This window comes from Colletotrichum abscissum (genome assembly GCF_030869225.1).
Source record: "Colletotrichum abscissum strain IMI 504890 chromosome Unknown Scaffold_6.1, whole genome shotgun sequence".
NCBI classification, from domain to species: domain Eukaryota; kingdom Fungi; phylum Ascomycota; class Sordariomycetes; order Glomerellales; family Glomerellaceae; genus Colletotrichum; species Colletotrichum abscissum.
In genome coordinates this window covers 1,222,248-1,245,079 of record NW_026850503.1, presented here as the reverse complement: position 1 = coordinate 1,245,079, position 22,832 = coordinate 1,222,248, and the positions used below count along the sequence as shown (strand labels likewise).

Below are 22,832 nucleotides of genomic sequence, written 5' to 3'. Positions count from 1 at the left end.
AGCCGATGTGGGTTTGGCGAGTCAAGATCGTTCTTCTAGGTACGAGGAACAAATGACTGGTGGTTGCTTCTATAAAGTTTGCACAAGATACTGAATGGTATTAGGGTGAACGGCATGCTTCAGGAATCGGCGGGTTCGTAATCAAGTCAGTTACTTGAAGGAACTCAGGACGGAAGCCAAACATGACACATGTTTCTTCGACACTTATTCACTTACTTTTCCAACGACCACAGAGGCTCAGACGTCACTTGTTTCGGAGCTGACCTGCCTGAACTTCGTATTCAGCCAAACAACAGCATTCTGATGTACAGAAGACGCTAAATATAAGCATTGCGTGCATTTTGTAGACATAACGATTAACGCACACACCCGAACGATCATCTAATACCCAGCATCACATCAATCCAACCCTTCTAAACACTAGCCAAAAACCTCGTGCTCCCCATAGTTCATATATACATATCACAAGTACATATATCTCAAAGCTTGGCACCCTTGGATCTCCTGGCTTCCTTTTCGCGGTCGCGGAGCAGACGGCGCAGAATCTTGCCGCTGGGGCTCTTGGGAATGACGTCGACAAACTCGACGCCGCCCTTGAGCCACTTGTGCCGCGCCTTGTGTTCCTCGACGTACTTGCAAATCTCGGCCGACACCTCGGCCTCGGGCTTGGAGGCGGAGGCAGCGGCGCGGACGACGTACGCCTTGGGCACCTCGCCGGCGCGCTCGTCGGGCACCTGAATGACGGCCGTGTCGGACACGGCTGGGTGGGTGAGCAGGTGGGCCTCGAGCTCGGCGGGCGCGACCTGGTGGCCCTTGACCTTGATGAGCTCCTTGATGCGGTCGACGATGACGAGGTGCTCGTTGCCCTCGGCGGACTTGCGAACGAGGACCTCGTCGCCCGTCTTGATCCAGCGGCCGTCTTCGTGCCATACAAACGTCTCGGCGTTGGCCTTCTCGTTGTGCAGGTAGCCCAGCACGACGGAGGGTGACTGCACCAGGAGCTCGCCGGGGGTGTTGTACTCTGTGATCTCGGCGCCAGTCGTGGGGTCGACAATCTTGCCGCGCGCACCAGGGACGAGAGAGCCTGATGATCCGACGTCGATGTCGATCTCGGAGGTTGTGCAGACGACAGTGCTGGTCTCGGTCATGCCTGGATTTGTTTTAATAAACATGGCCAAGCAAATGGTGCAAAACGATAGCTTACCGTATCCTTGACCCACGTGCCACTTGGGGTATTGCTTCTTAAGATCCTCCACGGTTTCCGCGCCAAGCGGCGCCGCACCTGTGTATACCCAGCGCACATTGGTAAGGTCGTATTTGTTGCAGAGATCTTGATTGCGGATGACTTGAATGACGATTGGCGGGACCTGCTTGCGTTAGAAGATGTACGTACAACGCTTGCATTGCCGCCAATGAGCACTTACAACGGGGAGGCAATTAATCTTGAAGCGCTGAACGGCATCGAGGAACTGCTTCAGCTCAAACTTGGGCAGGACAATGATGCCGTCGCCGCGCCACGTGCCGCAGTGAGCAATGACAACCAGGCCGTAAATGTGACTAAAGGGGAGGAGACCGAGGGTGGCTTGTGTTCTAACGCCAAGCTTTCTCCTCGCGACTGTTTCGTATGTTGTGAATTGCAGGACGTTCGCGATGACGTTCCTGTGTGAGATCATAACAGCTTTCTGCAGCCAAATCAGTCTACGAACCTCGACATACGTTGCGATCGCCTCTATGACCCAGAAGTACTCACAGGCAAACCCGAGGTGCCGCTCGAGTAGCACAAGAAAGCAACCTGGCGTGCTCCCTGTCCCTTGACCCACTTGAGAGGTTCCAGCTCCGGCAGAGACTTGCCCTCTTGGATCAAGTCATCGATAGTGACATAGGGTGTTTTTTGATCGGCGCCCGGCACCGGCAGCAAAAAGATGCGGTCCTCGGGGATGTTGGCACCCTTCGCGGCCTTAAGCGCGGTTTCAAGCAACGGGATGCAGGTAAAGAGAGCTTTCGAATTGGACGACCGCAGCTGGTGCTCCAACTCTTGAGCTGAATAAGCGGCGCTAGCGGGAGTGACGATGCCGGACAAACGGTGCATGGCATGGGTGAAGGGGATGTAATCGATCTACGCACTACTTTTAGTCCCGTGGGTGATGTGGGGTTACTTGGGCACCATTGCTACTCACTGTGTTGAGGGAGAAGAGGCAGACGACCTTTTCCCACTCGGTACCCTCGTTTGGTGCGAACTCGAGCTTCTTGGAGATACCTCTCGCCAACAAGTCTGTTCGCTCCCTCACCTCGAATGCCGAATATGACTTGCCGGTGAGGCCGCAGGTGTACGGGCTTCTGGAATCCTTGAGGGCATAGCGACCGTATCTCTCGTTGCTCATGAACTCTTGGATTGTGATTGAATCCGGAGGATCTGTGATGTTTCAGTGAGCGCTGGTCACGGCAAAACGTTGGGCAAGGCCCGAGGGCCCGAGGGGAATATCTTACCGATGGGCAATTGAGGAACCCAGTTTGGCGAAGTGAAGACCATCTTGAGCGGCGAAGAGAGGGACAAATAGAAATAGAGGGAAGCCGGGTGAGAAGCTTTGTGTTTGCGCGTTCAAAGATCGTGTCCTTGAAACTTTACCGCGCGAAGAAGATGGTCCGTCGTTGAGAGATGCGAAGCGTTGTTGAGAGAGGAAAAGATTCGGGGGAGGTTCGGACTTTTTGAATGATGTCAAGCTGCGCACGAGGCTCGGTGGATAGCTGAAGCTCAATTGCCGAGCAAGCGGTTTGGTTCAAAAGGAAAACTGACAGCGAAGGGGACCGACCGGGGCGGGAACAGAGTTTAGATCTCTCTATTGCGTTGCGCCTCTGTGCCCCCGGTGACCGGGCCCTCCCCTGGTCTCTTCGTCCCTGGTGCTCTGCATGTCTGCTCCTCCTCACAGCCAGAAGGAGCAGAGAACCAAGACTTGGAGAAGCATAGCTTCCCCCACTTCTCCGCATTTCTCCCCACGTACTTGTCACACCTCGGCAGAGCCAGCAGATAGTGCGGTATCTTCCCGCACTCTCCAGGAGTCGAGTCATTCCGCGTATCCGCCCTCGTCATTTGGTGTAGATCCAGCCATGGGCACCAGTCCTCCAATTGTTAGGACGTTAACTATGGTTGACCTTGGACAAGATCCGTTGCCAGCAGCCGATGGCGGTAGCGCCCACACCTTACCCCAGTCGCTAGATTGGCTCACCCATTCTCTGAGCTTCACGTCGCCGAACCTTCGCTACTAATGACCCCCGTCAATTCCAAGGGGTCCAGGGGCACAGAATTTGGCCGAGCAGCCACTGATTGCGGATTTACCGGCTGCAATGGGCTAGAGGCCAGCCGGCTCCTGTGTGCCTTGGTTGGCGATTTGGGTGTTTGGTGTGTCTCCCGCTTCATTATGTCAGCAAGCAGAGAACCGAACTACCAAGGTAAAAACAATTCCGACCAACCGAGATTCTTCCGATGACAAAGCAAACACTCATCTTTGCCGACCAGATTGGCCAGGTCTTTAGGCCCGCAGCCCCAGTCGCACCCCGGAAGTCAATTCATGAGATCTCCGGCGCGGAATCTCACTCCCGCCCCGGATTCTCAACCTCCACCGAATCTCACAGAGTGGGTCGTGGCTTCTGCCTCTGTTGCCCGCCGACCTCCGCGTCAGACCACCGCCATGAATCCTCTCACGTTGACTGTCGACTGAGAACGGCTGTGTTACCTTTCCCAACACTGCATCAGGTCGTCGGGAAGAATTTTCTGGTCACTAGCAAGTATTCATTCGCCGGTAGCAACAGCGCGCAATACATAAGGTCGGTAAGGGAGCCTCAGTAACAGTTGCACACACAGCCAAATGTGGGGCATACAATAAGCAGCCGTTGTTTAGTCGAAGTTTGGTCATCAGAATACTGCTGCTGGCCGGTGACTTCGCCGGGGACTTCGCCGAGTGATGAAAGCCTGGCCTGATGGCTTTATTTCTCTCAGGCCATCCACAAGTGCCATTACTCTTTATTGCGGGATGGCATTGTTTTAGCCACCATCACTTCGCGCTAGAAACAATGATACATTTCGGTGGTATATCATCTCATTAAGTTGACGAGAACCTATCTCGGCACACATGGTCTCCAATGATCCCACTTTCCTCCAGATCGCAATGTCCCTCAATGATGTGGTCTTCACTGCATCATGCTTCTCTACCTTGACACTTGCCAATGAGGCAGTCTCAACTCTAAGCGTGGCAGCCTCACTTGGATATTACTCGAACACCTGTCTTCTATGCGTCCCTTACCTAATGTCCACGGGCAAAGCCAGCGTTCCCTTCACTTTGCGAAAGTGGAATGATAAGAAGGAGAGCTTGGCCAGAACTCATCCGTTCTTCCCATCTAAAGGTATATTCGTCCGACGTTCCCACTCAATCTGCCTAAGTCGGTGAGACTAGTTTGTTGGGAATTGGATGCCTCCAAAGGTCATCACAAACGGCCCCTCATTTTGAGCGCCGTATCATATCAACAGTATATATCACATACCCTAGAGGCTTTGCCTACCTTCCTTGTATGACTAGAACTCAATACCTGAAACGGAAGCCTTGTAGCCTTTCAACCTTTCTTGTACCCCCCCCCCCCCCCCCCCCCCCGACACCGCCCCCCCCCCCCCCCCCGCCTGCTGGGGGTGGCCGCGAGCTCCCTTGGAGTTTTTCTCTCCCTTGCTTTTATGCCAACAAATAAAAACCACAAACGGCGCCTTTGTCGCTTTTCCCCCTTCTTTTTCCCCCCCCCCCCCCCCCCCCCCGAAGGTGCTGGCGAGCCCCCTCCCCCAATCATCCACTACACTTGCCTTTGCCAAAGCTTCGAATTTGAAGCCAACTGTCTTCGGCTCAATAACACCATCAATTACCTTGGCACAGTCTCTATCTGACGAGGAATAGAGAGTCCCAAGGTAGAATGGTATTCCTCAAGTCGTCTTTTCTACAGCAAGCTACTATTCTTACCGGACTTGGCAGCATAGGAAAGCCCCTGCTAGCAAGATTTCTTCCACTCTGGAACTTCCACTCTGGAAGGTCTACCGTCGGCAGTTTCTTGGATATAAACTCAGCTTTTGGTCACACAAGCGTTGCGCTTGGCCGGCAGGAATAGACTAGAAACGACGAGAGACATATAGAACATCTCATAAAACTCCTCATCTGTCTTGCATAGAAACTTGGTCGCTCCTGTCTCTTCCGTCTTCTCTAAGGCTTAGACTGAGACGAAAAATATTTGTTTTGGGCAATGGATCACCTGCACCTTCCAAATCTACAATGCTAATATTCTTCGCTCTTTCCCACTGTGAATCACGCAGGTCCAGCCGGTCCTTCTTCACGGTTCGGCTAAGTGCCCCTTTGGGCAATCAAAACTTTTCACACACCCTCTGCTCTTTCCTTATGTTACTCTCCTCCTGCCTTCGAACTTTCGAAATCTTCTTCGTTAACCTCGATCCTGCTCTAAGATCTGCGGTCTCTTTCCAGCACCTTCTTGAGTTCGCACTGCGATCCTACCTTCGAACCTGCGGTCCCTTCTTCGCACCTTCTTCAGCTCGCACTGCGATCTTGCCCTGAGACCTGCGGTCTCATCTCCGCACCTTCTCCGCGTTGCGGTCCTGCCTTCGAACCTGCGGTCCCTTCTTCGTTCCTTCTTCATAGGCACTGCACTCCTGCCTCTGAGCATCCCCTCCCCACACCGGAGGATATTTAAGAGAGGCTTTCTTCTGCAATCACACTTCTCTCTTTCACACACCCTCACTTCTCTCAACACGCTTCCGCTTCTCTTGCCCACACAATTCTACTTCTTCCACACACACACACACACCAACTTCTCCCATACACATATTTTCACTTCTCCCACAGACAACTCCCCTTCTCTCCCGCACACATTCTCCGACTTCTACCTTGGACACGAGTCCACTTCTACTTCAGTCACTCTTCCATTTCGACCTCAGACACTTTTCCACTTCCAATTCGGACACTCCCGTCTTCCGCGTCTGCTTAAGACACTCTTCTACTTCTACTTAAGACACACTTCCCTCTACTTCAGACAATCTTCCACTTCTTCTCATACAAACTCACGTCTTTCATCTACAACCGCACTCTCAAAGAGTGTAGCCTCTTTAGGTATTCAGTGCAGCCCGACCGTGAACCGGTCTTCCTATTCTTCATACTTCTTTCACATATTCTCAAATCCTTCCATCGTACCAAGTCTATTTCCTTCAACCGTTCGCACCTTCGGTCTTTCAAATTACCTAGAAGTGCCGTTCGCACCTGACGTCTTCCAACCACCGAGAAGTGCCGTTCGGACCTTCTATATCCAGAGCTCGTCTTGAAGTTCACTTTCAGGCTGCGACCATTCTTCGACCTACGTGATACACACCTTACGATCGATAGTAGAACCCCCTCTCTTCACATCAGTTCAAGTACTCGGCAAGCATGATGGCCGATATCAACAAGCTTAAGGCTGAGCCTTTTGGAGAACCCCCCGTTTGGGCTGCAACCCGACAGGCTCTTTGCGATGCCCTGCCTTACTACAAAGCGCACCAGAGCAGTGCTCACACCAACAACAAGACTATGGTGGGATTTCTCCTTGGCGGCTTTCCAACTATCCGAGACCGCATGGATGCAGAGGTCATCATCACTGCGCTGTAGGTGCTTCCCAAAAATTTCTCGCTAACCAACTGCTAACAGTTTTGATCTGTGGCAGCGGTGGCGGCAGAGAGCGCGATGTTGATGGCAATATGATCCGAGTCAAAGAGAGCTTTGAGAGAAACTTGTCCTCTGCCCAGGCTTCCATGATGAAAGCCATGCCCGTTGGCGTCATCTTAGGTAAGTCAATCCTTCGAAGCAATACCATGCTTGAACGTCATACTCATTTTCAAGTAGATAAGAACTACCCCGGCTTGTCCATCGCCACGGAGCACAAGTACAGCGTCATGGCGTTCTTCACCATCACGGACATCTGGTCCGAGAAAGAAGCCAATGGACAGTTCTGCCACAAGATTCGACTTGAGAAGATCGACCGTTCTACACCATCTTGGTGGCAGGCAAAGGCTGAAGTTCAACACACTGTCAACCCTCAGGAGTTCAGTGACGTTCGCCAAAGCTGTAGCAAGTGCTTGAAGATGTCCAAGCAGTACTTCATTCAGGGCTGGACCTGCCTGAATGCTCACTGCGAAGAGTCATTCATCTTCTCCTCTGAGACCGAAATCATGGGGCTTGTAGCTGCTTCCCACTGCTCTGCAACCCTTGCTTGGTGCATCGACTGCCACCAGCACTGCAAGACGGTCTTCTCTGCCGGATGGACCTGTCTCAACCGCAAGTGCAAGAATTTCTTCATGTTCCCAGCTGGTGTCGATGTTGCTCGCCTGGAATACTCGGAGAGCTTTCTTCAAGAGAGAACAGCGTTTCAAATCCCCAAGCAGCCTCTTCAACCGAACCTTCCATCCATGAAAGGCCATCTCGGCACCGAGAATACAATGCGTCAGGGTATTGTCTGTCCTCAGTGCCACGGCTGCTCGAGACGAATTGACTGGACTCACTGGGCTTATGAGAACCCAGTGTGCAATTTCGTCTTGATGGCTAAGCCGGCTGCATTCCCTCTGCAGGATGTCCTCCAAGAGGAGACTCACGTCAAGAGAACGCATGGGTCTAGACTCTACGATACAGGAATTCTGCAGCACCACGCCCAGATCAATGGTCTTTTCATTGAACAATATCTTCTTCCGGATCTCAACGACGCCAGCAGAATCATTGGCTCAGTCAGTATCATCCGCACGAACCAGACTGCGAATGGACAAGCTGGCGGTCCTGATGAGATGTGGAAGATCTCTAACGAGTCGGTCGACACCTTCGACCTGTCTAGAAATTCGGTGGTTCATCCCGGATGTAAGTCTTCACCCAAAGCTGTTCCACAGAACCCGTCACTAACATGTTGCAGTACCCACAGAGAAGCTGACGAGAAACTTCCTCCAAAACTGGGGCGCTCCCTACAAGTTCGTCGTCGCAGTGGACTCCAAGCCATTCTCAGCGGCCCCCGAGGCTTTCATTGGAGCCCTCAAGAGAATGGAGTGGGCTGGTGAAGTATCGATCGAGATGACGAACGAAGTCTTGGGAGTTGCTGACCGCCACGCTCAACATACTGGACTTACTCGGGATCCGTCTATCACTCCTGAGTTCACCAACTTCAACGAGCTGTTATCCATCGGCTACATGGAGAAAGACAAGATCGGCGTTAGTAACCTTATAATTCCTTTATGAACTCGAAGCTGACTTTTATAGTTTCACGATGATGGTGAAGATACCTTGGGCCCTACAGTAGCGACACTTTCTTTAGGAAGCCCGGCAATCATGTTCTTTGCCAAGAAGACAAAGAGTGTGAAAAATGCAAAGAGAGGAAAGAAGACGAAGGAGGATGAGGAGTACCGGAAGGTGGTTCTCAAGTTCCCCCTGTACCACGGTGACATCGTGGTTATGCATGGCTCCCGCATTCATGAGGAGTATCTGGTAAGCGCCTCTGAGATGATTGGGAGCACAGGTACTGACATTACTATAGCACAGGGTTGATCCGAAGGGAAAGCGCCGTTTCGCTCTGACTTGTAGAAACATCGACCTCACGCACCCGAGTTTCACCCCTCAAGGTCGTGATGATGCTCTCATGAAGAGCACCGTCCCGTCGGTATCAAAGATTTGGGACTACCCAAAGCCTGGTGACAGCAATGAGATCGAGATGAAGTCTTGCAGTACCTGCTTGACTACGGATCTCAACAAATCGGTCGCTGTTCAGCCTACCTTGCTCGAGACCAAGGCCAAGACCGTCACAGGTGGCAGAGCTGTGACTGCAGCTGCTCCCACCACCACCTCGACTGGAGCCAAGGACAATACTGGAATATCGGATGCTCCCAATCGTCGTATCACACGCTCGCGTACTAGAAAGCGTGATGGCACCGACAGCGACGAGACCTACAGCGAGAGCGAGTCCTCTCTCACTCGCACTACCAAGAAGCGCAGAACCAGAGCCTAGTCATTCGTTGCAAATCGCCCGGACAGGCCAGCTTTCTTCTTCAACTTTACGCTTTTCTATCATCCAAGATGATGATACTGAAGCATTCAATGCTCGATTCACGGTGATTTTGCGGGATTTTCTGATTTCTGAGAGTTTGTTTGGGAGAATGGAGACAGGAGATTTGATCGTTTTTGCTTTTTCTCATTTCAATCTTGTCTCGTGGTTTTCCCACTTTCGGGGAGAAACTTTGAGGCTTCCAGCATCAGCGAGGCTGGGTGGAAGTCGGAGAGAGACTTTTGCTTTTTATCCAAGGAAGACTTGGGAACAATTTTGCTGTTTCGGCAGTCTTAATCATTTGGCATCCAGCGTTTGCACATAGCTCAGTTACTTAGTTCATAGTGGAGAATTTCCCCAGTTTACAGTCACATCCTGTCCAGCATTCTGATGTGACATTATCTTGAAGGCCGTATGCGAAATTCGCGGCGTCCTCGTCGAAAGCAAGTGCGCACTCCGTAACAGATCTCGATGTGGAGATCTTGGCTTCAAGCTGCGTGCGAGGCTGACGAGGTGGTTCACGCTCTCTCACTGTGCCCCAGAATTGAGACACGTGTCTCGACTCGGGGATCGACGAATGAGATGGCCTTCCACCGTCCCAGCATCTCGGGAATTTTGGAGGCGTCGGGGTTGAACTACTTTTGGACATATGCAGAAACGCCTTTTTCTGCAATTGCTTGTGGAAGGAGTTCGTTTGTTGGAAGAGGGAAGAAGGAACATTTAGGTAAGGCAGGGAAGAAGGGTAAGGGCGGAGAGGGGCTCTACAGCATTCATCATTAGTACTACCTCATTCAGGGAGTGAGACATTTCACGGACGGTGTATCCTGCTTCCGGGGTCCCCCCCCAAAATTGTGGCCATCTCAATTCGAAGTGCTGGCTAGGTACCTTGTGCCGCACCTTCGGGTCCCGGAACGGCGGCATGAAGTAACGAGGAAGGGCCGGATGTGGTCTGGGAGGACCTGGATCCCTCGCAGGGGGTGGTCTAGAACCGGTGTTGCTCATTTTGGGTAAGTAAAGTAAGTGAGCGCATAGGTACCCTGAGACAGAGGAAACATTAGAGACAAACTACGTCAGAGGAGATGTGCAGGATGGGGATCATGCTAAGGTCAACGGCGTTTCCCGGAGTTAGTCCCGACGCAGTCTGTTTGGATGATTTCTCCGCCAAGGCCCGGATTCTGGTCTCGTTTGATGATTTTTTGAGGAAAGGGCTCGTCACAAGTTGACTGAACACAGACAAATCGAGGGCCGGTGTGATGAAATATGTACGTTTTTGTGTTACCGTTCTCGAGTCGCAGTCACAGTCACACAGTCACAGGATGAATAGCAAAGCACGAAATGATTAGGAGCGGGACGGTGAGGGGAACGAGCAGGAAGTATGGTTCTGAAACTTTTTTGAATTGGAAAAGTCAGGCCCCCAGTCTTTTTTCTTTGGTAGAGAAAAAAAGCAGGCCTCGAGTTTTCGTCATTGGTATCGTAACGGGTCATCAGTAAACGTCCGTCCTAGCTAGACATCCAGCCCAAACCCCCAGCTTTGTGAAGAACCATTCTTCAAAAGCTCATGGCCAGCTAGCCAGGGAATAAAACTCATGCCCCTCTCTCAATCTCTGTATGTCTCGTCCGTGACAGATAAGACCAGAAGAGAAAGAGGGTTTCCATTAATTCCTCCCCTCCCCCAAAATGTCCACGCCATCCCGTGAATGCAAAGTTGATAATGAAAACTCCCCAAAGAATGCAATGCCTCCCGAAACCTGAACAAAGAAGGGGTATCGTATCCTTAGCCTTTTTTTCCTGTTGTGTTCACAAAATCATCTCCAAAGCCAGACTTAGAATGTAGTCGCGGTGACCAAGATAGCCAAGACGCTCATGAACAAGCCCATGAAGACCTGGTCGCTGCCCAAGAGGGATGAGGCGGCATTGTGAGAATCGGAGGAGCTCGACGAGGAAGGATCGGTCGAAGTCGGGGCGGCAGTCGTCGTGCCCGTGTTCGTCGAGGAGCCACTGCCACCGCTGCCGCGGGTGGCCGCAGTGGGGGTAATAGCAGCGGAGGAAGCGGGCGAGGCGTTACCGGTCGCGGAGGAGGATGACTGAGGATAAGTTGTTATAAAGACGAAATCAGAGGGAGTCACGAACTTCGGACTCGGAATGGGGGGGTTTGTGTAGGTGGTGCCAGTCGGGGCGTCGGGGAAGAGCCACGGGGAAGTGGTAGTAGCAGTAGTAGCAGGAGAAAGAGGAGCCGAAGAGGAACTCACTGCACCAGGCGCGGGCGCGACGCTGCCGTCCGGGGTGGTGGGTCCGTTGCAGAGTCCGACGAGGCCGCTGGGGACGGCCTTCTCGCCGTTGGTGATGGCGATGATGTCCTCCTTGCCGCAGTCGGCGGCCTGTGCCATGTGAATCGCCTGGTTATCCCAATCGAAGACGAAGTAGCCGGCCTGCATCATGCTGTCGCCGAGGATCTGCTGGTCGGTGGTGATGACGAGACCGACGTAGCACTGGCCGTCCTTGGGGCCCATGTCGAGGATGAAGTCGCTGAGGGGCACGCGGATGGTCTTTTTGCCAAAGGTGAAGGTCATGTAGGAGTCGCTGCCGCCGTTGGCGAGGGTCGGGGTGCGGAGGGAGCAGTCGGCGGTCCAGTATCCGCTGTCATCGCTCACTGCCTTGAGGTCCGCGAGGATGGGGCGCGCGAGGGCAGGATGGAGGCGCGTCAGGGTAGTACCCGAATCGAGCATAACGTTCGTGTCAGCTGCACCGAGGTCGTAAGACTTGACGGGCTGGTTAGGAAGAGACATGCCAACGGCGGAAAGGGTGGCTGCGAGACTGGAATTGTGAGTTAGTATGAAAAATACGGTGGCATCTTCACTTGATCAGGCTGGAGTGAGAGAGGCCTTGACTTACCGAGGCTCGCCTCTGATGCCAGCGATCATGGGAACCTTTAGAAGCTCTCCAATGAACTTCCCCTTGTCGAGACCGCCGTAGATGAGCGCGCCAGAGTCGGAGGAAGAGTGGCGGAGATCCAGCGAAAAGGCACGGCTGCCGATGACGTCCTGATCAGCCAAGGTATTGAGAATCAGGCTGTAGGGCTTGCCCTTCTCGAATCCAGCCTTGAGGTCAGGAGCCAGGCCCATGATGCCGGTGGCGATGCCATCGCTCTTGGTGACGAGGCCAAAGGTCTGGTTGACGATGGCACCAGCGCCCATAGTGATGGTGTCAACGTAGTAAGCGATCTCGGCGCTGGTCTGAGTGCTGGCGTCCGAAGCATCTCCGTAGTTGAGTCTTCGAGCTCCAATGGGGCCAACGGCCGGGGTGCGACTCTTGGCCGGGTTGTACTGGCCAGCGGCAAGACACTGCTTGGCCTGGGAGGCAGAAGGAGCGGTGGCACAGTCCGGGTTGACCCAGAGCTCAGAGGAGCCGGTATCGAGTAGGACAGTGACCTGCTGGGCAGGAGTGCCGATCGAGACTATTTTTTTATTGTGTCAGTCTGCTCAAAGGATTGAGAGGTAGCAGGGAAATGCTCACTATCAGTCGAGTAGTAGAACTGTTGATTCTTGAGAGTAACCTCGATGGCCGCTCTCTTGTCAAGGTCACTGTAGTCAGGTCTGACCTGTCTGACCGGCATGGCGATAAATCCCTGGCCCGCAGTGGTGCGAGGGAAGGACAAGGCCGTGACGGAGCTCACAGCCGCGCCAGCGGCGGTGAAGGCGATGAAGATTCCAGACTTCATCTCGGGCAGCTTTCGATACTCTCGTTGTGGTATTGTTTGGCTTGAATGAGATACAATAAACCCAGAGATAAGATACCGAAGAAGAAAGGGTAAAGAAGGTAAAGGTGGGAAGGTCCCGGAAGAAAAGGATTGTTGAAGCTGAAGAGAACCTTGAAGAAGGGGAAAAAGAGATGAGGCTCCGTGAATCGGGGATATCCAGCGGATAAAAAAGAAGGAAGGAAGTGAGTGTAAGGTAAGGAAGGTAAGGTGTGGAAAAAACGCCACACAGAATCTTCAGCTTCTAGGTCGATGGTGTAAGGCAGTACAGCTCAGCTCGGCCTAGGTGGGTCCCGGCCCCGGCCCAGGTCGTCGCGATCGCTTCTGGGGATGAGTTGGTAGCATCGACTTTTGAGCGCTAACCTGAGGTATCCGTAGCAGAGCGAGCCATTCGAGGAAGGAGCGCAAGAGAGGGAAAAGGCTCCGACAGAGAGAGTCTTGAGTGTCTTGAGTCTCGATGCATGCACACGCGCTAGCTGGCGTTGGCGTTAGTTGGGGCTCAAAGAAGACCACATCATAAAGAGGGACATGTCTCTCCTCCATCTGCCGTCCCCTACTACAGCCTCTGCTTGCGGCACCTTCAACACCAACAACTCCATCCCGACTTCCGGTTCCTTGGCTAGATTCCTGGCCGGTACCTCAGCACGCGTGGCCAAGTGTCTAGATGTTCTTCAATCCCCACCCTGGCTTACTCCAGCTGGCTCAAGTTGCACAAAGAAAACGGGCAATGGGCCAGCTTGCTTGCTTGCTGCATCCGACCTCTCTACTTGGGCCCAGGTTCTCTTCCCATGTGGACTTCCACGTGAGGTTCTGGCCGTCGACTCGCGAGACTACTCGTTGAACTGGAATCGATATTGGAGCCATGATGGTATTGCGGTAGTTGAAGTTATGCTTGGAGAAATGATCGTCAATCCTACCCTTAGTTGCAGGAATTCGGTCAAAGGCACGGAGAGTGCGCTCTATAGAATGTGAGACACTGCCCCGAAGCCGGCGACTAACGGCCCGGCCGGCGCGTGGCTCCCGCTTTGCTGGCCATTCCATAGCTCAATGGGTCACTAAGGTGGACAGATATCTTAGCAACTTTGCTCCAGACAAATATCTCAACGTCAAGACCTCAGTAGTCTTGCCTGGCTGGCATAGGCATGGTATCTCGTTTTCAACTTGTTCGTTTGTCGCCTCTTGCAGCCATGGAATTGTGTTACTAGCATCTGTTGAGATGATGGGATAGGCAGACTTATCCTCAACAGAGTAGTACAGCGGTATCTACCGCCAGGTCGGTTCCCTCAGCTCAAGATGGGGCCGCCATGTGGCTATTTGAGCCTCCCGGACTTGGATGACAGCGACGGGTTCGGAAAGCCACCTCGTCTCGCGCGGTAAACACCGTTCAGCTACGTCATCGTAAAAGAAGCCAAGACGACTGCAAGAAACCATATGTTCAGATATAAGATTGGCTCGGGTTCCCTTTTCCATCACGTTCTAATGATATGGTCGGTGTAGATCGGTGAGCTTTCCTTCCATCTTCAGATCTGTGATCGTCGAAAGAGCTCCACCAGCAATGTTGAGTTGTCCGGGGTGCGTTACACTTGCTTTAGGGCCAATCATGGATTGACAACCCAACCACCTCTCTCTTGACAGGTGTGACGTCGTATCCAAACGCTTGTTTGACGTATCCGGCAGAGGACCCTCACTATGGATACTGAAAGAGATGAAGACTTACGAACTGCGACTCTTACGCCCTACGACACCAGGAGCACCGAGAAAGACTGGAAACTTATCCCATGGTTTACTGTCTCCCTCCCGATAGATCCTGGAACATAATGTTTGTACGAGTGCTTGCGAATAGTCTTGTCGCTTATGCGAGCATGGTGTGTGAGGCTGCGGCAGGACTCCAGGCACCAGTGGAAATCCATCTGGGTCTATACTAGGTAGGTTCAACACTCCGAATGAGAGATTCACAGAGGCCCGGGAGGGTCCCATGCCATACTGCAGGTGATGCCGGTCATAGGATGGGCCGCTTCGGAATTCTCGGACTCGAAAGACTCCGGGCATCACGGGGGATGCGGAGCAGCGGCACGCAATGGGGACGGGCCGTATCGTGATTGGTTGCGGGTAGAGGGTGCACACCTTTCGTGAGGTGCCTTGGCAGGTCACCTTGAAGAATCCGTCATTCTGCTTGACAGCTCGTCCTAATAGGGCACCCACCTACATGCGAGTGACAGCCTAAAGTAGCGTAGGCGGCGGGCTGTCCACGGTCAAACTGAATATGAGGGGACTATTGCCACTCTCTGAGGCATGGGTTGGAGGAGGCCATTCCGGGGCTGTTTGTGATTCTGGAACCAAGGTGGAGGCATTTTGCTGAGCTGGCAGATGCAGAGACATCCTGTGGAGAGAGACTTGTTGGAATTGTAGAAGCGAGAGCATGCATTTCGACTGAGGAGCGATAGTTGACGTGAGACTGTGAGGCGACTACTGGCAAGGCACGCTCCTAGAGCAGGTTTCAATTGTGAGGTTGGACGTGACGATGGAATCGGAATCAAGATGTTCCATTGCCAGATTGAATCGTAAGGTAGTGGACGTGAGCGTGCGAGAAATGGAAGCTATTAGAAGGGGTGCAGTCGGGTGCTGACGACATCAGACGGATGGAACGGCGGTGGTGACGACCGACGGGAGCTGGATGGGTCGAAAAAGTAAGGCGAGGCAGGAGGGGTGCAGGTGTACATACCCCGTAGGTGCAGGTGCAGATGCAAGTTGGAAGGAACGAAGAAGGAGAAGAAGATGGGTACGTATTTGTTATGTAAGGCCCTCAGAAGGAAAGTGACGCAAACTTGGAAGTGACCTTCCTCCACGTGCCTTTCCGTGTCTGTTGCCCATTCAAGGTACCTGAATGAATTAATTCTCCCTCGTGCCGCGACGATCGAGCACATGAAGATTCCATTTCTTCGCGGGTTTCGACACTTGATTCCCCGACTCACGAAAGCTGGGTATCCCGTAGCACTGCTGTCGATTTTCGCCTTGCCTGAAGTTAGCTAGACCAGGTTTCCCAAAGGTGCAGATAAGCGGGCATGATTGGCGGCCTGTGTGCAAGTGTCCGAGCACCTTGTAGGAACTCTCCAAGGGGGCGGGATCATCCCAGGCACCTGTCCGTCCCAAACACCGCAAGACACCCTGGGTGGGACCGCATTCCCGTCTTCCAAAACGACGCAGAAAGACAGACCAAAATAGACGGGGGAGGTCGTTGTTTTGTTTTGGCCCAGTCAGTGTCTGGGAGCTGCTACATCGTGAGGTTCGCCCGCCCGCCGCAGGTCTCAGTATATACCAGGGTAAGGATAGGTAGGGCATTGAGGGACTTGGGGGATGGATGGTCTGTGAAACATGCATCCAATGACAAGTGCGTGTACGCATGAAGTTGAAGAAACAATCAAGGTACCACGCTGGCTTCTTTCACCTGCGAAGTTCTCGCTTGAAGGCAACTTTACCTTATTGTCTATTCAAATGCAGGGCTTTGCATTCATAAGACAAAGACCTCCCGTGTCTGAGGTAGGTTATGTTGGCGCATTGCGATAAGGTAAATAAAGCTTGAATGCTTGTGTCACTGCCGAACGGCATTTGTTGTGTCTTTGATGGATGCTAGATTTTTCTCGTGTCATTAAATTTGATGAGAAGCCAGCTCTCATACCTGGGTAGACTAACGCGGCAACAATCGACCATTCCTCAGTAGAGGCTTAATAGTATCACATGTATTGGGTGCCATTGAGCTTTTGCCCTGTACAAACCTCACTCTAAATGTAAATGGTGTTGTGCGAAATCGATGCAAACCCCTTTTGCCCCTCCTTCACCACAGGGCTGTAGGGGACTCGAGAGCTCAGACCAGGCGGCGCATACGTACCAATACCTTCCATCCACGGGTACGGAGTACGTACGGGTAGGTGAGAATCCCAACCACCTTGCGCTTGCGAATCGCAGCAAGCAAACAGCAAACGCGTATCCCGCTGAGAGCCAGTCTGTCGGACCTGGGGTGGTTCCCCGAGATTGCCATCTCCCCATTTACACAGGAACTTGTCCCTCTTTGGTTCGTAATCTCATCTTCCATCGCATTTTCCTCTCCCACGTGTGTCTGCCTATCCCAGCAGATTGCTCATTTTGATGTTATCTCGACTTGTGCTATCGCAAAAACCACTTTACTGAACAATATTTTTCGACTACAACCTCTCATCCAGAGGCTTATTCGAATACTGAAACTGATTTGGCATCGAGTAGTGTTACCCATCGTTCTTAGGATGGGTGAGGCCACATGGCGCGGGCCGGATGGATAGTCGGGTAGAAAATGATGACGACGATGCAGTCCGCAGCAGGTTGGCAATAAAGTGAGAAGGTGGTGCGGTGCAGACAGCAATTTCGGCCCATTTCACAACGAATAAGTCCCATTGCAGTTGCACCACTTCTCGAGCCAGCCCAACTTGAGAGTGATAGCTGGGAGGCTGGCAAACTTACTACGTACACAGTGACCGAGCCTGGCAATGTACAAGATACTCACAGGCCAGCTTTCTCCATTTGCATGGTTGAAGGTATGGTACACACATGGTAAGGTACCCATCTCCACTGGCACTCGCCGTAAAGGTACTTGACGGAGCACGTCCACGCTTACCCCCCCGTCAAGCCCCCCCGTGCTGGCTTGGCCTGGCCGGGCCTTGACTGGAATCTGTTTCTGTCGGGTCTCTTGTCTGCCACACCCAAATTATTGCTCGCTGGCTTCTACGTTACGCCTGCTCCCTTTCTTTTTTTGACTTTGTCCAATGCCTCACTCTTTCCTTGCTTTTTGCGATCCAAACCGACGAAGACGGCGACTAATTTTCCAAACTTGACGCGACGCCTTTCATTTCCTCTCTCCAACCTCGATGCTATTTCGTTGCCATCGTCTACTACCGACCAACAGGTAGTCCTCCGACTCTCCTCGCTCATCGGGCCCCGATAACCCCGGCGCCATGAACGCGATCCAGCAAAAATGTCGACCGAAGCACCAAGTGCTGGTCCTCAAGTGTTACCCAAGGACCAACAAGGGCGCAGTTGATGTCAAGCCGAACTCTAGCGAACTGAGCTACCTGCTATTTTATGCTACCTCCCGCCGTTCCAAGATTCAGAAGATTGGCGCCTTCTTGGAGAAGAAGACAGCAAGCGATGTCTGGCGGCAGCGCATCGGGTTTGTGAACCTCCCTAGGTATTGAGAGATCGCCTTACTTACTGGGCCCTTTTCTAGAAATGTGCAAGTCACCCTTCGAATCCTCACGGCACTGATCGAAAAGGCCCCCAAGGACCTGCCGCTCGTAGCTCCGAATGTACTCAAAATCCTCGACCTCATCCTTGGATCCAAGGACATCACCATGGTCGAATCCTCCATACCTACCTTTGAGGCGTTTTGCGAAAATCACGATGCCTCGTCCTCCTTTGCAGACCAAGCTTATCTCGCCCAGTACGAATCGATCGTTCGCACCTACGCTTCGCTTGCCTCGACCCGCGAAAACCCTGGGAAAGGAGCTTCTAGCAAGCCTGTACTGATGCGATGGAGGAGCGCTGGCCTCGAAGCAATTAGGAGCGTTTCCTCTTCGGAAGCTCTATCGACTGTCACTGGTCGCCAGTTCGACGTTATCGTTCCCGTTATTTTGGACAACCTATGGTGGGATGACGACGAGCTGCTCGACACGCTGCTGTCGCGCATACAGATGGAAGAAAAAGTGCAGGCAGAGAAGCTTCGCCGTAGGACGAGCGTCGCGACTGTGGAAACCAACGATACCGGCGACGCAAACCCCATTGCTCTCACAGGCACTGCTCACGATGTAGACAGGCTGGCAGAAGAGGACGTTGGTGTGCTCGCCATGCAGTGCCTGAAGCAGATATTTGTGACGCCAAACCGACCACAGATTCATTCCGCGACTGGTGCTCTTATTCAATTCATCGAGGATCGCGTCGCAAATGGTAACACAGTCGTCAAGCCGGACGAGAAGCTGGGCCAGGATCACGGGTGGGCAATAAGCATGTACAGCGCAATCGCGAGATGGGCGCCTGTACAGGACCGCTATGTCATTCTGGTGACGGCCATGGATCATCTGTCGAAAGCACCTGTCAAGGACGACAACCTTAAGCTTCATCTATCGTTGACGGCCATGATTGGGTCTCTGCTGCGTTCCGACGTCAACCTGATTGGGCTGAGCGCCATGGACGTCTTGCTCGGTCTCGTCCAGCACATGAAGAAACTCATTCAGCTGCCAGGAGGCTTTGGGAGAACTGAAGGAGAGCCCGAAGAAGTAGTCTCTACCCTTCAAGGATCCGGTGACGTATTCGCTCAGCGAAGAGAACTCCTCGAGCGAATTCAACTTTGCATTGGAGACCTGGCGACACATGTCTACTACGCAGACCAGATTTCGGACATGATTTCGACGATCCTTCTCCGACTTAAGCCGTCCAAATCCTCAAGTACCAGCTCGTCGCCCCAAGCCGAAGCCTCTGAGCAGCCCCCCTCCGATGACATGACTGCCAGCCAACCTCAGCTGGAAACGTACCTTTCCCGTAACGTTGGCAAGACCGCTGCCTTGAAGGCCATCAAGAACATACTCCTCATTGCAAACCCGCGTGCACAGATGTCCGGCAACTTGAACTTGTCGAGAAACAAGGTTCCTCTTCAAGTTTGGGAGAACACGCATTGGCTTCTGCGGGATCCAGATGGCGAGGTCAGAAAAGCCTACGCCGATGCGCTTCTGACCTGGCTAGACCGCGAGACGACAGCGGCGGATTGGAAGGCGCGGGACGAAAGCTCTCAACACCACCGGTCTTCTCTGAAGAACAGTCGCGAGCTCCAACCCGCCAATGTTGCTCAACGAGCCGCATCGAACGCATCTAACCGCGAGAAACCATCGAGGCACCGCTCACACTTTCTCCAACTTCTCCATATTGCAATCTACGACAACGCGTTGCAATATGTCGACTATGACCCGGATATTGTTCTTCTTCACGTGCTGCTTACGAAGCTTGTGTCCCAGTTGGGTGTCAACGCAGTCCAGTACGGATTGCCAATGGTATTCCGTCTCCAGGAGGACATTCCAGACGCAGAGCTGCCAGTTCAAAAGGTTCGCCTGGGCAGTCTTTGCCACGGATATTTCTGGGCAGTGACCGAGAAGTTCGACATTGAGAACTCTGCCGTGGGACGTGCCATCACCAATGAGGTCATTCGAAGACGCAGCAAGCATTTCTGGACTGAGGGTGTGGCTATCCCTCCGCCAGCCCTGGAGCTCCTCGGAACGCCTGGAGTCCCTAAGTTGCAGACCAAGCTGCCTGCCACAGAAGTCGAGAGTGAAGCGTTGCTGCCATTCGATGACCGCGCATCATTTGTAGAGAGCATCGCTGTGAGCTATGCGGACACAAGCATCTCACCGCCGAGTAGTCCTCCTCAATCTCCTGGTCGGAACTTTTCGCATCCCATCCTTAGCACCTCGATTTCAACAACGCCCGCGACGCCCGGTTCGGAACTACCCACAGCTTTCCGCGAGCACATGCTGACAGACTGGTCAAGAGATGCGGCTATGCTAGCCTTGCAGGCGGGAAGCAAGTCAGAGTCGCTAGCTGGTTCGAAAAGCGGCACTATGGGAACCAACCGACACCACCTGACTGTTAATGGCGCTAATGGGCATGGACAAACGGGAGAGTCTTCACCGCTTGGCAGCCAGCGAAACCTTCGTCCAAACTCATCCCAGGTTGCCGGGGGCTTGTCTCCCATGAGCAAGCTGCGAAAATCCAGTGTGCGAAGTGGCGTTTCGCCCTCACCGTCGGATTCGAGCCGAGGTGTAGTTACATCCATTGATCAACTCAAGATGGTCTTGACGGGCCAGGTGCCGGCGACGCCCATTGGCACGTCAGCAGGCGTGCGCCATGACAGTGACAGCGACAGCATGGTCAGCTACGACTTTACCCCGTCAGAGCTCAGCTTCAACCCGGCGACATCTCAGCCAGAAAACGGCGATGGAGCCTCTCTTGGACGGCAGAGGTCTTCATCGGCATCACGCAAGGGTGGGCCGCTCAACTCTAACCCTTTGTACGAGCATAACGAAGACGAGGACGTTCCACCGGTGCCGCCATTGCCCGGTCACATTGGTGGGCTGACGTCCTCGGTTTCTATTCAGGATTACGCAGTAAAGCCGGCGAAACGAGTACTTAGCAGCCGCGGTGGTGACAGTCTATACCAGGGTTCCGCGAGAGGGGATGGAAACATGTCAACGGTGTCGGGAGGAGGGATGGATCTACACGACCTTCTTAATGGGATTGACAGCAGAGCTGGAGAGCTCAGCTTAGGGAACGTCACGAAGCCACCTTACTAATGGAATTGGGCGATGGATTCAAAAAATTTGTATTGGTACACCTTGGCGTAGAAGTATAGCGAGGCGCGTAGCCGAGTTCTGACAGTTAAAACAACAATTATTGAAAGATCTAACAATTCGTCAATTTCCAAAGCATTCGAAAGGACCCTGAAATTTTAACCTCGTACACCGAGGCTTCACCGAGCTCACCTCCCGAGACCGTCCCGCATTCTGATGTCACGCTAAGACATAAGCCAATCATACCCCTGTATTCCCGACCGGGGCTAGCCGCGAAGCTTCCAAAAACTAATTCAACGACCAACTTGCATTTTGTAGCTGCAGCTCCCATAGCTCCAATCCATATCTACAACCACGAAAGGGCGTACCATCACAATGAAGCCGTCAACACGCATCCCGCTGCGTCTTTTTACGGCGACGTCGTCGCCATTGGCTTCGTCAGCCAGACGGTCGACCTGCGCCGCTGCTGCCTTCAATGCGCGCGCCATCTCGACGACGCCCCTCAAGCCCGCCGAGGTCGCGCCCGTGGTCGGCACGGGACCGCCGCCGGAACCGCCCATTGCTGACATCGCCGCCGAGGACCGGGCAGCGGCGGCGCGGATCCGTGTCGAGAGGAGGAAGAAGCAGGCCGAGATGCTCAAGCACGCCAAGCGGATCCGGACGTCGGCCGAGGCCAAGTCGAGTGCGCCGGGGGCTTTGAAGAGGAGGTTTTGGAATGATGTCAGTGTGCAGGAGGTAGATGGTATGTCTTCTTTTTCTATCCCATGATCAACAGCTCGTGTCACGATGGACCGCCTTGGAGAGATTGGCTAACGTTGGCGTTCGACACAGGTGCCCTCCAAGTCCACCTCGACTCCCGTCCCCTCCGCCACCCCAACACCAAGGAAATCATCCGCCTCCCGCCCTCGAAGCAGCACCTCGCCTCGGCCCTCGCCATCGAATGGGACCTCATCACCTCGGCCGAGCAGGCGACGAAGCAGCACCTGATCCCCCTGACCTCGCTCATCTGCCGCGCCATCGACATCGCCGCCGACGACGCCGCCAACGACGGCGCGATCCGGGAGCACGTGGCCAACACGCTGATGCGGTACCTCGACACGGACGCGATGCTCTGCTGGGCGCCACCCGCGGGCGCGACGGACACGCGCAACGACGCCGGAGAGTCGCTGCGCGATGTGCAGAAGAGGACGGCGGACGCCGTGGTCGGCGCCTTGACGGGGCGGGTGTGGCCCGGGATCGAGATCACGCCGGTGCTGGACGGGCATAGTATCGTGCCGCAGAGGCAGGCGGAGGGGGTGAGGGAGGTTGTGCAGGGGTGGGTTATGGGGCTTGACGCGTGGGAGCTGACGGGGTTGGAGAGGGCCGTGTTGGCGGGGAAGAGTCTTTTGGGGGCGGCGAGGTTGGTCGTGGAGTGGAGTGAGGGTCCTGTTGGGGAGTATCGCGATAAGAGCGGGAAGGGCGGAAAGTTCGGTGTCGAGGAGGCTGCTACGGCGTTGAGTTTGGAGGTTACGTGGCAGACTGGGGCGTGGGGCGAGGTGGAGGATACGCATGATGTTGAGAAGGAGGATTTGAGGAGGCAGTTGGGGAGTGTTGTGTTGCTTGTTTCTGGTACGAACCGGAAGTGAGATGGC

At 53.6% G+C, this 22,832-nt stretch overlaps 5 protein-coding genes across 5 annotated transcripts; 2 read left to right on the top strand and 3 right to left on the bottom strand.

The window, feature by feature from the left end:
• Positions 1-479: 479 nt before the first annotated feature.
• CABS01_03402 (AMP-binding enzyme) lies at positions 480-2,530 on the bottom strand (the record flags this gene model as incomplete). Its single annotated transcript, XM_060536777.1, has 6 exons — positions 480-1,150; positions 1,205-1,367; positions 1,425-1,682; positions 1,751-2,116; positions 2,178-2,413; positions 2,488-2,530. 6 exons carry the CDS (start codon positions 2,528-2,530, stop codon positions 480-482), a joined length of 1,737 nt encoding a protein of 578 aa, XP_060392696.1.
• Positions 2,531-6,464: 3,934 nt separating this feature from the next.
• On the top strand, positions 6,465-9,051 carry CABS01_03401 (uncharacterized protein; the record flags this gene model as incomplete). The annotated part of the gene is made up of 6 exons (XM_060536776.1): positions 6,465-6,676; positions 6,736-6,857; positions 6,915-7,916; positions 7,969-8,261; positions 8,310-8,534; positions 8,584-9,051. 6 exons carry the CDS (start codon positions 6,465-6,467, stop codon positions 9,049-9,051), a joined length of 2,322 nt encoding a protein of 773 aa, XP_060392695.1.
• Positions 9,052-10,910: 1,859 nt separating this feature from the next.
• Positions 10,911-12,805, bottom strand: CABS01_03400 (eukaryotic aspartyl protease; the record flags this gene model as incomplete). The annotated part of the gene is made up of 3 exons (XM_060536775.1): positions 10,911-11,901; positions 11,980-12,541; positions 12,601-12,805. The coding sequence occupies 3 exons, from the start codon at positions 12,803-12,805 to the stop codon at positions 10,911-10,913; spliced, it is 1,758 nt and encodes a 585-aa protein (XP_060392694.1).
• Positions 12,806-13,543: 738 nt separating this feature from the next.
• On the bottom strand, positions 13,544-13,882 carry CABS01_03399 (uncharacterized protein; the record flags this gene model as incomplete). Its single annotated transcript, XM_060536774.1, has 1 exon — positions 13,544-13,882. The coding sequence occupies one exon, from the start codon at positions 13,880-13,882 to the stop codon at positions 13,544-13,546; it is 339 nt and encodes a 112-aa protein (XP_060392693.1).
• A 3,941-nt stretch (positions 13,883-17,823) lies between these two features.
• CABS01_03398 (uncharacterized protein) lies at positions 17,824-22,826 on the top strand (the record flags this gene model as incomplete). Its single annotated transcript, XM_060536773.1, has 4 exons — positions 17,824-18,038; positions 18,096-20,980; positions 21,563-21,943; positions 22,033-22,826. The coding sequence occupies 4 exons, from the start codon at positions 17,824-17,826 to the stop codon at positions 22,824-22,826; spliced, it is 4,275 nt and encodes a 1,424-aa protein (XP_060392692.1).
• Between the last annotated feature and the right edge of the window lie 6 nt (positions 22,827-22,832).